Genomic DNA, 17,958 nt, shown 5'->3' on the forward strand with positions numbered 1-17,958 from the left:
CTGGAAGAGACCAAAATAATACGTCTATAATATAATAATAAATAGAATAATATCAACAGTGTCCCCCGGAATACCAAATGTGCCCCCCGGGAACATAGTTTCTGAAAGAAACACTGATTTCAAACACAACAGATAGAACCAACGGCACTGACCTTCCAAAATGTATGTGGGAGCATATCAATGGCGGGGCGTGTTATATGTTTTCAGGGTAGTCTTTATTTTTTTTTGATTGATTTCTTCCCAGTTAAAATCTTTTATGAACGCTGTCATAACGGGCTGTGCTGTGATAAAGTAAAATATACCGGTAATATAAGGATAAATTGGGGCTGTCCTAGCTCAGTCGGTAACACGGCTGACTTAAACGTAAAGAAACAGGTTTAAACCCGTGATCAAGTTTAATTACTGTAGTTGAGTTGAGTTTGAGTTTAACGTCCCGTTCAGCAGCGAGGCTATATGAGACGTGGACCTACTGATTAACGTGGAATCCGAACCACATGAGCTCCCTCCGGGAATCAAACCCGGGTCTCCCACGCCAAAGGCGCGTACGCTATCCGCTTAGCGACGGAGGAGCTCTTTAATTATTGTAATGCATATTCCTAACATATACAATCGTGATATTTAGTGTATATTTTCAACAACTTATATGATGCACAATGTGTGCAAGAAGGAGTGATATTATCAATACGTTACTAAAAGAAAATACTACATTCATACAAATTAAAATGAAAAAAATAATCATAAAAGAAAATACTTTTAATGTTATTGCAGAAAGAAATTGCAAGGATTTTGTTGTGGACATAAATTATAAAGTGACTAACTTAGTGTGTTCCTTGATTGCCTTTGCACAAACAAACTTGAAACAAACAAACAATTCCATCTCGATGTTTTAATTGTTTATTTGTTGATAGTGGCAAGTGAGAAATATTTATTTTATTATGTTTCGATGAACCTAAAAACCTTGCCTGCAGCGTCCAGAGAAGATTATTTGTCTGAGTGTTAGAGCCAGGGAGCACCCACGTGGTCGGCTCGCATGGACAGAACAACCCCTAGCATGTCTTACACAGCACATGGTTGTTCGGCACAGAACGTTGCTACTATACTAGCGAGTTCCAGCTAGTTAAGCCTTTTATTAACAGCCGGAGGCAGCATTCTGTTAAATCGTTGTAGTGAGTCGCGTGTTAAAATACTCCTAGTATCAGCGTTTTCATTCTTCTATTGACCTTGAAGGACAAAACAAATGCCTTTCGAGGAATACAAGTTCCCTTTAATTCATGAAGTTGATATAGAAATGACCTTCCAACCTATGCTGTGTATAAATGCTGGAAGTCATTCTAAAACGAGCGGAACGAGCGAGCCATTTATCAAACGGCTCGACTCGAAACTCGACGTCAAAAACTGACTCGTCTCGGAACTGGATTCGAGAAAATTACCTTTGATTCGACTCAAAACTCGACTTGAATTCAAGTCGTGTTTTAGCTCGACTCGTGCCCATCCCAAGGCATTAGAAAAAAATGGCAGCTTATTATTATTCTGCTAAACTAATTATATAATAATAACAATGTTGTTATGTAAAATTTAAAATACAGAATATAGAGAAGCGTAGGATATGCAAACTGATCTGAAAGAACTCCAATATTACATACCATCAACAAACTATTTTCTAGTAGTACAGTAGGCCTGCTCATCAGAACACAGTTTATTCATATTAACCCCTTACTGTATATCGTTAATTATGGTATCCTTGTTTTCAGGGTGCGAATTACCGGGGGATGAGGGGGATTTGTCCCCCTCAATCACATTTTGTTCCCCCCAAGATATCAACTGAAGTTTCTCCACCGGAGATCCTCGCTTTCCCCCCCCCCCCAAAACCATGTTTAGTATACCGCCAAATTTCACTGATTTTTGTCATTTCTTGTAAGTTTAATCTGCTAGCCGTATTTCAAAATGAGCGATGTAAACTGTTCAGTATTGGTCATTCCAATTTCCCCACTATTTTCACCGTTGCTTAGTTTAACTATAATATTATGATTACAGTTTTTACTTGCAACGGTATCCTCATACCCTTCAGTTCGTCGTCGTTCGTGAATATTGAATGTACTAATTGCGCATAACAAAGTAGGATATGGATTTATAAATGCTCTTAGTGGTTGGCCAAGAAGTAAACAAATAGCTTCCTCCATCATACTCGGGCATGTCATATTCATTCTCTACATTTGTATCGATTACCATCTTGTTTTAATTTTTGTTATATTTCATTTTAGTTTGCAAGTTTGCATAATATTTGTAATATCTAATAAATAGAACAAGTGGATTTAATAGAACATAAGTGAACTATTATTGCTTGAGCATCACTGCCTTTTACAGTTTACGGAAATGAACTTTTGACACTGTATTCAAAATCTGCGTTCGGCCTATATATTCTCTCGTGGCTATATGTTAGTGTATATACTTACGATGCGTCCGTAGTGAGCAGACACGTTAGTGAAAGTGAGCAAGAGCATAAGATTTGTTTTAGCATTTGCTAATACGACTGATTCTCCGTGTCATTCATTATTTGTCTGCGTCTGTATAAGCATTTCAACTGGAGCGGACCGTTTAAAGTTAACCCTTCACTTTCTATATTTCTTTTCGCTATACAGTTTGCTGTCCACGCCAATAATCTTGTCTGGAAAACTTCAATGTAATATTTATACATCATTTGATAGCATAGAACATAGTGAATCAACTCAGCTCTATCCTAACAGTAAAGTAATTATAAGTGCTGATTTCCTGAGCCCCATCATAGACTTGACTTAGGGATGCGCACGAAACAAGATTTGAGGCTGTCTCGTCTCGAAAATGTGCTGTAAAAGGAATATCTCGACTCGAAAAATGTATATTTCTCTATTGGAAAAGCTGTGTCTCGACTCGAATTTTGTCAGGAAAATTCTGTCTCGACTCGTCTCGTGCGCATCTCTAACTTAACTTGATTTTGAGTTCAATTACAATTGTAATCATCTTTTCTCTTTTAACACAAGCAAAGCACGAAGTTTCGAACACGGGTCATCTGGGTGGTAGTTCTGTACGGATCCAATGAACTACGGAATAACGTAGTAGAAACTCCCTACTCTGTAAATATATATTGCTAATATTCGTAAGTTTCAAGCTTGCAAAAGAACGTAGCTGTTTTGTATTTCTATTAAGGTTTCTGAGTTGCAAAACGAAAGATAATGCATTTATCGATTTATGGTTAGGGATTGGTCCTTTAAAACATTTAATTATTTCGAGAGGTGATAGAAAGATACTATCCCTCGAAAAACATGCATTTTCTTTTGTGACAGATGAGAATACTACTTCAAGTTTGACTATTGAATTCATATAGTTTGGAAATCTTCGTTTCACACTGTGAAACGATACTCACTTCTTTTAGTTTGGTATTGGTACTGGTAACTCGTCTAATATATGCAACAAGTTGACACTCTTAGTCATAGATTAGAAACTTGTAGCAATACACGTTGAAACCGTACTTGGCCAACTTCAGCTACTTCTGGTTTGAATAGGAATTGGTGGAAAATATTCTTGTGATGCTGAATTCTTGGAGGAAGACTTTCCTACGACCCTGAATTGATTTTAAAAGAGCCGTATCTTGATATCTCCTATTGTTTTGATTCCTGGAAACAAGAATTGAAATAGGAAATAATAGTTAATTTAAAACACTTCCTGTTGATCGTAAAAAAAAGCCGTATCCTGGTATCTCCTATTGTTTTGATCTATGGAAAAAAGAATTGAAATAGGAAGTAATAGTCAATTTGAACCACTTCCTGTTCCGGTAGGGTGTTGACAATAATTATGGTATATTGCCTTGAGACGCTAATTCATTTGGACAAAGATGTTCTCGCTATCTGTTACTGTTTTCGTTCTATGGCGAGGAACGTTCAAACAGAATATGGCTAATTTTAACAAATTCTGCTTTGATCAAAGCTGCCATGGAGAAGGAGGAAGTTATTCTTGAGACGATGAATCGATTGCAAAAAGCTACTTTTTAATATCTTTTAACATTTTTGCTCTACGGAAATCATTATTGGGACCGAAAGTACTAGTAAATTTGAACAATTACCAGCTTTGGTAGAGTTATATGGATAGTAACGATATGTTTGTTGAGAGGCTGAATTGTTTGCTTCAAACTGCTTCTCGCTATCTGCTGCCGTTTTCGTTCTATAGCGATAAACGTTGAAACCGTTATTGAAACCAGAGTTATAGTAAATTCTAACTACAGCCGAATTCATTGGAGTATTGTAGATAGTCATGATATGTCGTCTTTAGTCTCAAAATCATTTGCAGAAACCACTTCTCAATATCCGTTATCGTTTTATTTATATATCAACAAACGTTCAAACCGGAAATGGCTAATTTGAACCAATTCCGGTTTGAGTAGAAGGTTAACGAAAGAAATAAAATCTATTCTTTGGGCACTGAATTAGTTGCAAAAGACCACATTTTGAAGCATTTACTATTTCTATTAGGCGAAAATTAGAAATTTAAACCGGAAGTAATAGTAAATTTCAACCATTTGTGGTTTCGGTAGAATATATTGGATACTCTTGATATTGGCTCTAGATGGTAACTCGTTTTCAAAAATCAGTTCTCGCTATGTTACCGTTTCATGCTATGACGATAAAAGTTGAAACTGTTGTTGAAACCGGAAGTAATAATAAATTTAAACCCTTTTCAATTTTGTGGATCACCATGATATGTTGCCTATACACGCGCAATCGTTTACAAAAAAGTCTTCTCCCTGTGTGTTGCCGTTAAATGTTAGAACCGCAAATTGTTAATTTGAACCACTTCTGGCTTGAATATAGAGTAAACGGATAAGATGGAACCTATTCGTTGGATGCAGAATCAATAGCACAAAACCATTTCTCTATATCACAGTCTTTGCTCAGGTATCTGTCGACAGCAGAGCCCTGCACGGGCCGGGAGCGCCGGTTCGGCCCGGAATATGCCCGTCCCGGCCCTGCCCTGCCTGTTTCAAATAATATCAAACTGGACCGGACCCTAACCGGGCCGAACCGGGCCAGGCGTATTCCGGGCCGAACCGGGTCGAGCATATTCCGGGCCGAGCACAAATGCTATAGGGCCGAACCGGACCCGGCCACTCTGAAAGACGGATCGGAAACTAATCTTGTCAGCCTTTTTTTAATGTCCTCCACTACCCCTGCCTTTGCCGTGATCGTACGGTCTTACTGTCAGCCTATACTAATCGTAATGTGTTCGGGAAGCTGACTCTTTATTCAAGACTGCAAAGTACTGTAATACTACCACTATTATTACTTCTACTACTACTACTTCTACTATTACTACTAGGACCACTGCTAATACTACTATAATTGCTACGACTTCGCGTCAGAGTTGACATGTCCGGTGGTACCAAATTTACCTTCTAAATAGAGAAAGAAAACGGAGCAATGCTAGTTATTATGGCCTGTCTGCATAGAATGTGAACCGATGCTTGATCTACGAGGGACAACGCTGGTTCAGTAGGAAAAACACTCACATCAGGTGTTAGAGGTAGTCGGACCAATCACTGCTTGTGCTATGTGAGCTTTGTGGTGGACAAACACCGTGTGCTTGGCAGTTTCTGGGGTGGTCCCGCTTCCTCCCACTGTTTTCATTCCACCAATTCATCCCATCATCATCCATACGGCCTGAGCCGTGGTTACTTAAAGAACGTATGATAAAGTCAAGTACTTGACCTACTAAGTAGAATTTGGTACGCTACCATAAGACCACGGAGGCCAAAACCTTGAACTGGCGTGCTCATAACATCAGTACAATTTGTAGTAATGTTCAATTAGCATGGCAAATACCAAATAGTGTTACATCTTTCTGTATTGTTTATAGTATGATACTACAAATATAACACAATATAATGATCAAATAAATCACCAAGATGCCAGGGTCGATTAGATATTGCTGGAATGGTGGCTCAGTGGTTGAACGTTCATCTCTAGTGGATGGGGTCCCTGGTTCCATGCCAGCTCTCGCCAAGTGAACTTTGTGGTGGACAAACACCGTGTGTGGGTTTTTCTCGGCATTCTCCCGTTTCCTCCTACTTTATTCATTCCACCATTTCATTTATTTCTCATCATCACCGCCTCCTTTAGCCTAGCCGGCATAACTGTGGGACGTAAAACTCAAAGATTTCATTTTCATTTTTTTGTTTTCGTATTACTAGTAATAGCAGTAGTGGTATTCGCTGTCGCATTAGTATAGTAATGAGTAGTAGCAGTAGTGATAGTAGTAATAGTAATAGCAGTGGCAGCAATAATGGAATTAACACTAGCATTCGTAATCTAATAGTAATAGTAGTATCAGCTGTAGTAGTTGTAGTATTAGTATCACATACGGTGTAGCACTTTTACATATCTTCTCTGTTACTCGTAATGCACTAATGAGCGTAGTATAAGACTTTTACGTCCATGAACTGTATTATTGTATAATAAACATGGCTGGACAGAGCAAGCACAGATAACAAATAGACAGACAGAATAGGGACATAGAAAGAAAACCTTGGGTAACCTTTCACACGATTTTCCTATTCGAGAAGGACAAATACTGTAGACATTGTAATATTATTTCGACACCTTTCTCATTTCCCATTGCATATCGAAGGATTGACTTGACTTATCAACTTGGTTGTTCCCAGGCCGGTTACGCCCGGTCCGTTTAGAGCCCGGCTCGTTCGTGCCCGGCCAGTTTAGTGTCCGGCCCGTTTGTACCCGGCTCGAGATTCGGGACGGGCCGGATTGGGTCGAGCCAGGCACTGAATACAGATCCATCCGGGCCGGGCCGGTCTTTGGGCCTGGGTTTGCAGGGCTCTGGAACTTTTCCTACTTTTATGCACAGCATAGTTTGGAATCTTAAAACCTGTTCTTTGTCCCATAAATATTATTAACACTAACATATCAATGATACTCTTGTGTATAATTCAAAAAGTTAGCCGTGAAATTTAATCCAGATTGGAAGTAGTTGTGGAAGGGCCTCTTGCTATAACAGATTTGTGGGTGTTTAGATAAAACCAACATAATATTTCTATTTCACAACGGGTGAGTAAAGCATAGGTAATTTCAACTGTATATCAATTTCACGGACCAAAGCGACTTGTGAGTTCATGAAAAAACATTTGTTGGTTCTTCAAGGTCAATAACAACAAAATAGCTAAGAGTACACGCGACCCATTACTTCGATAGAAGAGGCAAATTAAAACAGACGTGTTTACGTATAAAAGACTGATGCCCTCCGGCACTTAGTAGAAGGCTTAACTGGGTGGAAGCAACATAGCAACGTTCTATGCGAAAGAACGCTGTTTGTTCTATCTGTTGTGTGTATGAAGCACGAGTTTGCTTGTGTGTCTGTCTGTATGCGTCCTGGGGATCAGACGAGTTGACATAAAGTTACTAAATTTTGATCACGGATACTTCTGTCCAGGCCCCAGACTAGGACAAAGCTTTTTTTTTAAAATTCGAACCAGGGTTCTCAGGGGAGGGGTGCAATTACCGGGACATGTAATGATATTAGAAAATGACCGGTATTTGTGTCAAATCCATAGTTTTCACGGTCGCTGAAATCAATGGTGACACTTCCATTAGCAATGACTCAAAATCGGCTACCATTGTATGTGGGCAGGGGTCACCGGGGGGTGTGGGTACCGAAACACGTAAAAATAATCCAAAATGACCTATATTTGAGTCAAATCCCTAGTTTTCACGGTCGCTGAAATGAATTGTGATTCTTTCAAAGGCGTTAGCCTCTAAATACAACTGGAGCCGCGGTGGCTCAGTGGTAGAGCGTTCACCTCTGGTGCTTGGGGTCCCGGGTTCGATCCTAGCGTCCTCGAAATAAACTTTGTGGTGGACAAACAGCGTGTGTCATAGCTCACCGACTCACTGACAATGACTGATTTAACACGTTTGATAACAGCGCGTGTGAGAGCTGATTTATAAACATAGTTGATATAGCGTGTATACCTGTAGATAAGTGGGTAGCGTGTGTAACAGTTGTTCTAAAAATTCTGTATTCGAGTCGCACCCCAGACTGAATTACAATTTCTTTCAAGGAATTAAACACTATAGATTTATCCTATGAAAGAAGAAAAACTATGACAGGTACAGGGGGCAGGGGGAAAGACGCAGACTGCATGTTAAAATTTAATCTATTCCCAAGTATTTTGCTCTTTCCTTTTCCTCTTTCGTTTTTTCCCATTTTGTTTAGCTTTCTATACTTTTTCGGTCTCTGCATGATGCGTATTATTATTTTCGGTCTTTGCATTAATTTCTCTCTCTTAGAATTTAACATGAATGGAATTTCTGCAGATTTATCTCGTGGTTGTTTCTCTAAGTGATGCTCTCAGATAGCAATAATTTTCCCTCCAAATGGAGGAATATGCAAGGCTACTGTACCATACGCTCACAACCGTTATGGAACTATGGTAGTGAGTTGCGCAGTTTGAGCAATACCCACGGATAAACCACGCTTACATTTATATTTATTAAAAACTCATATTAGGACTTACTCCGCAATACAAACTTTTAGCAAATGCGCCTTTTAAAATTCTGTTCTTCTTCTTCTTCTTCTTCTTATTATTATTATTATTATTATAGCAATAGCTATATGGAGCAATTATCTCGGCCAACTTGGTCGGACCGCGGTGGCTCAGTGGTAGAGCGTTCACCTCTGGTGCTTGGGGTCCCGGGTTCGATCCCAGCCCCCGCCAAGTGAACTTTGTGGTGGACAAACACCGTGTGCGTGGGTTTTCTCGGGGTTCTCCCGTTTCCTCCCACTTTCTTCATTCCACCATTTCATTCATTACTCATCATCACCGTCTCCTTTAGCCTAACCGGCAGAACCGCGGGACGTAAAACTCAAAGATTTCATTTCGGCCGACTTGGTTAATACACACCATTCATCAACGGGTAGTTGTAGAAATGAGTCTTTTACAAAAGGAGTTGTTAGCTCAATCGGTAGAGTGCTTACTCATGGATTCAAGGGTTGTGAGTTCGAAACTAGTCCGAGTCAAAAGATTTTTTCTGATTTAATCCTTCAGATGGAAACGTTTCTCTATTCACTTTTATCTCGTAATTCTGGATAGAGATGTTTGGATGTGAAAAATTATACTAGAATATAAGAAAAGAAAGATAAATTACGTGATATCTTTTGCAATTTTTAACTATATTTTTACCTATCTAGGACGTTTCTGAAAGTACATACTTCTATATCTCCTTTTCGCTCTCTTACGTGTCCTTTAACTACGTAATTCCTACACTTATTTCATAAATCACATATACATATATTGCAGATGTATCTCTTTCTCTTCTCTCTACATCATGTCTGGAGAAAAATGTTTTGACAACACGTTACAGAGACGATTTACAAAAAAAAAAAAACAACAATACGATCTACGATATCAGTGACACATGTTGTCGTGTTTAACATAACATATAAAACAATAAATAGAAAAGCTGAGAATACGAATCTTTACAGAGATGACAGTGCACTGATGCTTCAAATCTGTGTATTTACTCCCTATACCTATGTTAATTCCCTAGTCAAAATAAAAACTCTTCAAAATTAATCACAAATTCTTATATAACTATCCCTTTCTTGGAGTACCGCGCGGTCACGGCGATGTAACGGTACTTTTGGTGACGAGGATAAAAATACGCATACGTCAGAAGTCCCTAAAAATATGGAAAATTGCACCGAAACTTTGTATTGGGACTATTTGCAAAACAATAAATGAATCGTGTTTTAATTTTTGCGGATAAACAGTGTTGGAGCCTAGGCCCCATCCGAAAAAAGAATTAATAATACCGTAATAGCGAAGGAAGGAGTGGACCGAAGGAAATGATTTTGTGTAGATATTATATAGACCCTATGTAAAATAAGCCCTTTCGTCTTTCTGAAGTAACCCTATCAGTTTTGCTTCAAATTTGGCAGACAAGAGCAAACTGGAAATAAATCGACACGTCTTTTTGTTTATGCGCATAAACATTCTAAGGGTTAAAAGTGCCTCCTGAAATAGTATAAAATACACTATAATGTTTGTGCGTGTAGTTAATCTGCCAAATTTGAAGAAATCGGGTGAAGACACGACACTTGTGAAACACGAAAGGCAATATTTTACATATCCAATATCTACATACAACTTAATTCGCTTCGGTTTACTCCTCGCCACTCAACGCCTCGGTCAACTCAAAAGTTTTTTTTTTTTTTGAGGAAAATACGAAACACATATTCCCTCATCTTACCTCTACAATATTTGTGCACATTTCATTCCCTTCGGTCCACTTCTTTTTGCCTTTCGGGGTCAAATTCCAAAATTTTGGACGGGGACTTTTGCCCTAAAAATCGTTTTTCCCCCGAAAATAAAAAACTCGTATTCGTTTATTTTTTGCCTATTGTTCATACACAAAGTTATGTTGCAATTCTACATGTCCTTTACACACATCTGACATACTGTTACTAGCACTTTTAATTTTTCGTGATCAAAGGTTTGGAGGGGTCGGTGCCTCACCCAACCGTTTTCTCCAGGAAAACATCAAACCGGTATCCTCATTTTACATCTGCAGTATCTGTGGACAAGTTCATCCACTTGGGTTCATTTCTTCTTGCCTTTCGGGCGTCAAATTTCAAAATTTTGGGTGGGGCCTTTGAAACCTAAAACCGTTCTTATACAGAACATAAAAATACCGTATTCGTTTATTTCTTTTCGTATTGCCCATACGCAAAGTTATGTTGCAATTCTTCATGTCCTTTACACCATCTGACAACTGTTACTAGCACTTTTGATATTTCGTGAACAAATGTTTGGAGGGATCCGTGCCCACCCAACCTTTTTTCGAGAAAAATACGAAACCCGTATTCCCTCATTTGATGTTATACAATATCTGTGCAGAATTTCATTCAATTCGGTTCACTTTAATTTGCCTTTCGAGCGTGAACTTTCAGAATTTTGTGTGGGAGCTTTTGACCCCTAAACCGTTTTTCTGTAGAAAATAAAAAAAACGTATCCGTTTCCTTTTTGGGTATTGCCCATACACAAAGTTTCGTTGCAATTCTTCATGTCCTTCACACAAATCTGACGTCCTGTTACTAGCATTTTAATATTTCGTGATCAAAGGTTTGGAGGGATCCGTGCACCACCCAACCATTTTTCTCGGAAAATGCGAAATCCGTATCCACATTTTACGTCTGCAATATCTGCGGACAATTTCACCCACTTGATTTACTTCTTCCTTGCTTGTCGGACGTCAACGTTAAAAATTTTGGGTGGGGATTTTTGCAACCTGAAACCGCTTTTGCGCAGAACATAAAAAAATTCGTATTCGTTTATTCTTTGTGTATTGTCCATACACAAAGTGTCACTGCAATTCTTCGTATCCTTTGCACACATCTGACACTGATACTAGCACTTTAGATTTTTGTGATCAAATGTTTGGAGGGGTCCGGTCCCCACCGAACCGTTTTTCCAGAAACATAGGAAACCCGTATCCTTCTTTTACGTCGTCAATATCTGTGCACACTTTCATTCACTCCGGTTCACTTCTTGCCTTTCGGACGTCAACATTCAAAATTTCGGGTGCGGGCCTTTTTCCCCTAAAACCGTTTCTCCGTAGAACAAAAATCCCGTATTCGTTTATTTTTGCGTATTGTCCATACACAAAGTTATGTTGCAATTCTTCATGTGCTTTACACACATCTGACATAATGTTACTAGCACTTTTGATATTCCTTGATGAAAGCTTTGGACTGGTCCGAGGCCCACCCAACTCTTTTTTCCAGGAAAATACGAAACCCGTATTCCCTCATTTTATCTCTACAATATCTGCCCTGAATTTTAGTCACTTCGGTTCACTTCATTTTGCCTTTCCGGCGTCAATTTTCAAAATTTTGGGTAGGAGATTTTGGCCCTAAACCGTTTTTTACGCAGAAAATAAAAAAAGTATTAGTTATTTTTTTGCGTATTGTCCATACACAAAGTATAGTTGCAATTCTCCATGTCCTTTACACACATGTGACATACTGTTACCAGCCAGCACTTTTGATTTTTCGTAATCAAAGGTTTTGAGGGATCGGTGCACCACCTAACCGTTTTTACATTAAAATACGAAACCCGCATTCCGTCATTTTATGTCTACAGTATCTGTGCACAATTTCATTCACTTCGGTTCATTTCTTTTTGCCTGTCGGTCACCAATTTTCAATATTTTGGGAGTGGGATTTTGTCCCCTAAAACAGTTTTTCCGCAGAACATAAAAAACAGTATTCGTTTATTTTTGGCGTATTGTCCATACATAAAGCTATGTTGCATCTCTTCATGTCCTTTACACACATGACATAATGTTACTAGCACTTTTGATATTCCTTGATAAAAGGTTTGGAGGGGTTCGTGCCCCACCCAACCCTTTTTTCAGGAAAATACGAAACCCGTATCCTCATTTTATGTCTACAATATCTGTGCACAATTTCATTACTTCGGTTCACTTCTTGCCTTTCGATCGTCAACTTTCAAAACTTTGAGTTGGGGCTTTTGCCTCCTAAAACCGTGCTTCCGCAAAACATAAGAAACCCGTTTTCTTTTTTTTTTTTTACGTATTGTCCATACACAAAGTCATGTTGCAATCTTTATGTCCTGTACACGCATCTGATATACTGTTACTAGCACTTTTGATATTTCGTGATCAAAATTTTGGACGGGTCCTTTCCCCACCCAACCGTTTTTTTTAGGAATATATGAAACCCGTATTGCTTCATTTTACGTCGACAATATCTGTGCGCAATTTCATTGTCTTCGATTCACTTTTATTCGCCTTTCGGGCATCAACTTTCAAAATTTTTGGTTGGGCCTTTTGGCCCTAAAACTGTTTTTCCGGAGAAAATAATAAAACGTATTCGTTTATTTTTTGCGTATTGTCCATACATTAAGTTTCGTTGCAATTCGTCATGTCCTTTACACAATCTGACATACTGTTACTAGCACGTTTGATATTTCGTGATCAAATTTCTCGAGGGGTCCGTGCCCCATCCAACCGTTTTCCCCGTTAAAATTCGAAACCCGGATTCCCTAATTTTACGTCTGCAATATCTCTGCACAGTTTCATTCACTTTGGTTCAGTTGTTCTTGCCTTTCGTGTGGCAGCTTTGAACATTTTGGGATTGGCTTTTATATTAAACCTTTACATTATGTATTGTTTTTTTTTTATGAAATTCTTCTCCCGGGATGGAAGGAGAGAAATGGTTTCCTCTGATATCTGTTTCTTGCCATTCATCTTGTTTGAACCGCTTAAGTAAGATCATTTTGTAACTTTTGATGTCATCCAACTCCGTCACAGTAATAAAGTTGTCATTTTTAACAATTTGTTTTATTCTCTTATTTGCAGTTTGCCACACTGATATATTTTTTACAAAATTGAGGTTTGGTCCAACGCCTTTGGAATTCGCAACCAACCGAAGCCCCGAGCTTTTTGGGTTGCCTGCTATTGCAGGAAAAGGAGAATTGCAGGTGGTAATGCACTTTTGGAGTCGTGTATACATTGTTTTAATATTAAAATTAGTGTTGCCCACGATTTGTTTTAAAATTAAAATTAGTGTTGCCCACGATACGAAACAGCAACTGTCTATGAGAAACGAGATGACAAAGCTGTCTCACAATATAGCAACAGCTTCTTGAGATGAAGTAGCTTAAATCTTGTCTCGAGAGCAACAATATCCAATATATACAAGTGAGTATCGTTTCTGACTATGAAACTACAGTAGACTTCCAAGCTATGCAAATTGGATACTATATTGAAGACCTGGAGTATATTCTTGGAACTGAATCGATTACTGAGAAACGTTTCGCAAAATCTCTTATCATTTTTGCTATATGAAAATCAACATTGAAACTGGACGTAGTACTGAATTTCTTCAACTTCCAGTTTTACTAAAATATAGGGGTGCAGAGGTTATTTCCCTGAGACCATGAATCAATTTCCGAAAACAGTTTGTGGCTATCTATCACCGTTTTGAGTTATAAGCTTTACTGTTGAAACCGGAAGTGGTCGATTTCAACCACTTCCGTCTCAAATAGAAGATAGTCCAAGGAGATGGAAAATATTCCAGGGACACTGAATCGATTCCCGAAAATTGCATGTCGATAGCTCTTGCCGTTTTTGCTCTGATACCTGTCAACCGAAGGACATAGCCGTTCTATAAGACTGCCAACACTTATACATAGTATAGTTTGGAAGTCTAATACTGGAGATCTTTTTCATTTTATAACTCCTCGTCAATATACCTCATTGTTCAACTCATCAAATGTGGAGTATACAGTCAGTTTAATGACTTTTAGAGAGTTTCGTATAATGAACTGCCAAAGGCTTGAGGAAAAAACGGAAAATCTAGTATCCCTTATGTATACCCCTATTAATGTTCTTACGTAGTTCATTATCGGATGGTATTTCATGAAATAACACTCCATTGTATTCCAACTTGCCTTTTCTTGCTTTGCAGAATGATACCCAACAATATAAGACCATTCTCTTTTCTAAACTATTGGAAAAGCGTGGTCATTCCTATGCCATAAAGATTTACTCACAGAAAATGGGCAGTACGTGCTGCACTCTAGCGTCGAAATTAGAAAACAAGCGTTCACGCGGGAGACAATGGCTTTTGAAAAGAATGAACAGGCAGGTAGGTAAGTGAATCGAGGAGGCGGTGCCCGTGCCTATCGTTGCCCACTCTACTTTTTAAGAAGTGCGGAACGCTATAGATATTTTGTTGAAAGTGAGGTAACGACGTCCGCCCGCGTTCCCCCGCACTTTTTACTCCTGCTAACAGATAGCTTGCAAAATAACTCTCTTATTTGTCGTGGAAGGGAGGCATATAAATTATGAATATCTCCAGAAGAATATCCCCACTCCTCATTCGGTTCCACCAGAGAGGATGAAAAAAGATATGTCCTCCCAGTGGCGTACGTAGAATTTCGTCAAAGAGAGTTCAAGCACTCAATTTCATTCTTTCAGAATACCCGTGGTTTTTGTATAGACTCTATTATTTTCATATTTCAATACAGGAAATGTTTATTTTTCCATACATATCTTGCTCAAGGGGGTGGGTTAAAATTTCGAAGCCCCTCATTCGTACGCCATTGTCGGCATCAGAGTTTGAGCTCCAGAAATGACCAGAAGTGTTCAATAATGTTATGATTTGGTGATCGGGTCGGCAGGAGAGACGTTGCATGATGCCGATGAATTTATCGAACCCTATTACGTGTTTCTGATTATAAATAGTCAGTTTTCCTTTCATGTACCACTTTCGATGCACTGAAGCATTCTTAATAGTGATCGGTGGTTTGGAAATCACAACCTGACCGCGGATGTTAAGGTATGCAATCCGCATTACAATGTGATTGTCACAATGGACTGTTCCAGATGCTGATTAAATTCCGCAGTCATATTTGCCGCATCCATTCAATGGTCTTTGGCGACATCTTTTTCAATGTTTGGTGATTCCTATCACTAAGGTGGTTCTCTCCTGTCTACTATCACTCTTCACCGATACTATCTTGCCATGAATTCTATATGCTGTCATCACTTGAACACCGTTTTATGCGACACACCCAGTGCGGCCCTAGGCAATTTGCTGCCCCGTACAATTGCATCATTTGCCCCCTCCTTTCTCCAGAAAGAACAAATTTTAAAAGCCACGTTTTTAAGTATGCTGCCCCATCATGAATAACGAAAAGAAGGGAAACAGGACTCGCACTCAGAAAGACCTAAACATTACAAATACAATCTTGTTGTGTCTGTGCTCTTTTAAATAATAATCTATTATGTTAGTGAAAGATAAAGCAAACACGCCTGAAGAGGAAAGATAGTAATCCTTTTTATAAAATGCAATATCGAGCTTCAATCTCAAATATATCGGTTTGCAATTCCAGTACAACTGGTTCTTTTATCTTGATTTCTTGATTTTCCTTCTTCATTTTTTAATTAAAGAAATGTTTCAATCTTCAATGATAAGGAACCTGTTTGTGACAAAGACAAGACTAGTTTTCATATTAAAACTGTGATAACTAACTACATGAAACATGTGTTTGCTCCTGTTCGAGAATTGAGTACTTGTATTTGACAACAATCAAGTAATTCATATTGGGATTTGTTTGACCATTTACTTTAGCACTGTCCATCTTAAACTCATGCTAGCTAAACATGATTTATGAATGTAGTATTCAAATACAATCAGTTTAGTAAGTATAACTACCGTCATTATGAAGTTTGTTTCCAACTACATTTTTGTAAAAAATAATATAGTTATGACAGATTTTGCTGCCCCTCGAAACTTGCCACTCCGTACAAATGCACTTGTTGCACATATGATACAGCCGGCCTTAGGTACACCTAACACACTGACCACCTAAAAGGCTTGTGCCAAATAACCACACACCCACAATTTGCCCTGTTTGAAACTCAGATAGGTATATCACTTTACACCATCACTGTCTGCCCGCTTCAACACATGCCTTTAATTCTACTCCAACGGCTAAAGGCTACAAACGCATCCTTAGTTTATTTGTTTATTGGGGTTTAGCGTAGTCATATGAAACGTGGATCTATAGTTCAAAGTGGAATCCGAACCACAGCAACGTGTTCCAATTTCAGTGTTCTCCCTCATCGGGAATCAATCCCGGGACCATTGACACCGAAGTCGCACACGCTAGCCACTACATCAACGGGAAGGACAGTTATCCTTAGTGTTACTCCTGTACAATATTCCTTGTTGCAAATCATAACTTTAAATCATTTTGATAACGATCTATGTGTACAAACAATTGATAAACTATTATTTAAAAAAAAATCATTTTCATACTAGCACTATAAGACTATTATTTTTGTGAGATAGCTATACGTTGACTCATACCTCAATCATAAAAATATTGAGAAAGAAAAAAACAGTAAGCTCGGACAGTTAATGGCTAGCAGAAAGGCTCTTCATATGTCCGCATGTCCTTACCAAGGTTAACAGCTGTTACTGTAAATATTCCCTATGGGTGTCACTCACCTTTCCGCCGTTGCAAGCAGTGAGGATCGTTTTCTCAGAAAGTCCACCAAAGAATTTGGAATAACACTGTTCGCAGCTGTTAAGTCAATAACTTCGTTGTCCACTAGCACACCCAATCGCTGTTGATTGTTTGAAGATTTGTGTTTAAATTGTACAAATTTCATTCTGCCTACGTAACGTGTAAACGGTGTCCGCAGCTCTAGAACAGGCGTGTTTCCTTGCACTTCTTAATGATTGGTTCTTGTGTACTTACGTCACGTGATAGTTTTTGACCTGAATAAAACCTACTGATTTATTCTCAATGATAGAAACAGAGTAAAATTACATCTAACACCACTGAAAATACTCTTGTAAACCAAATTTATGTTCAGTGTGAAGGTCAACTTATTTATCTTTTTACATAATCGTGTTTGTTAAGTTCTACTATGTCACAGATACTAACTGATAAGATAACTACTTACTGCATGTTTTGCGATATAGTTATTCAACAAACGTAATTTATGGTTTCTTTCTTTCTTCTTTATTTTTTAGTTTACGGTTCCATGATTATGCACCGAGGATAAAGGAAACGATGAGATGATAATAGTGAAATGATGAAAGTAAGAGGAAACGAGAGTACCCCGAGAAAACCCCTACACATGGTATTTGTCTACCGCAAAGCCCACTTGGCGGGTATTGTTGTGCACAAAGCGCAATTAGCAGGTAGTGTTGGCAGATAAGATATTCTCTTCTTGTCTCGATTCTCGAAAACTTATTTCTCGTCTCGTTTCGATTCTCGGCAAATTTCTTCCAGTGACGGATCTAGAAAGTAAAAACTGCGGGGGGGCAGGCAGACCCGACTGTGATAGGTATATAATGAGTTTACTATAAACTTCT

At 38.6% G+C, this 17,958-nt stretch overlaps 1 protein-coding gene across 1 annotated transcript in view; it reads right to left on the reverse strand.

Moving 5' to 3' along the window:
• LOC145693540 (oxaloacetate tautomerase FAHD2A, mitochondrial-like) overlaps nucleotides 1-17,445 on the reverse strand; it is a 43,518-nt gene extending 26,073 nt beyond the window's left edge. The window contains 1 exon segment of the mRNA XM_081769622.1: nucleotides 17,083-17,445. Within this exon segment, the coding sequence (XP_081625748.1) occupies nucleotides 17,083-17,246 (164 nt within the window). The 5' untranslated portion in view covers nucleotides 17,247-17,445.
• Nucleotides 17,446-17,958: the final 513 nt, after the last annotated feature.

The sequence above is a fragment of the Thermobia domestica genome, chromosome 8, assembly GCF_964235325.1.
Source record: "Thermobia domestica chromosome 8, izTheDome1.hap1.1, whole genome shotgun sequence".
Lineage (NCBI taxonomy): Eukaryota > Metazoa > Arthropoda > Insecta > Zygentoma > Lepismatidae > Thermobia > Thermobia domestica.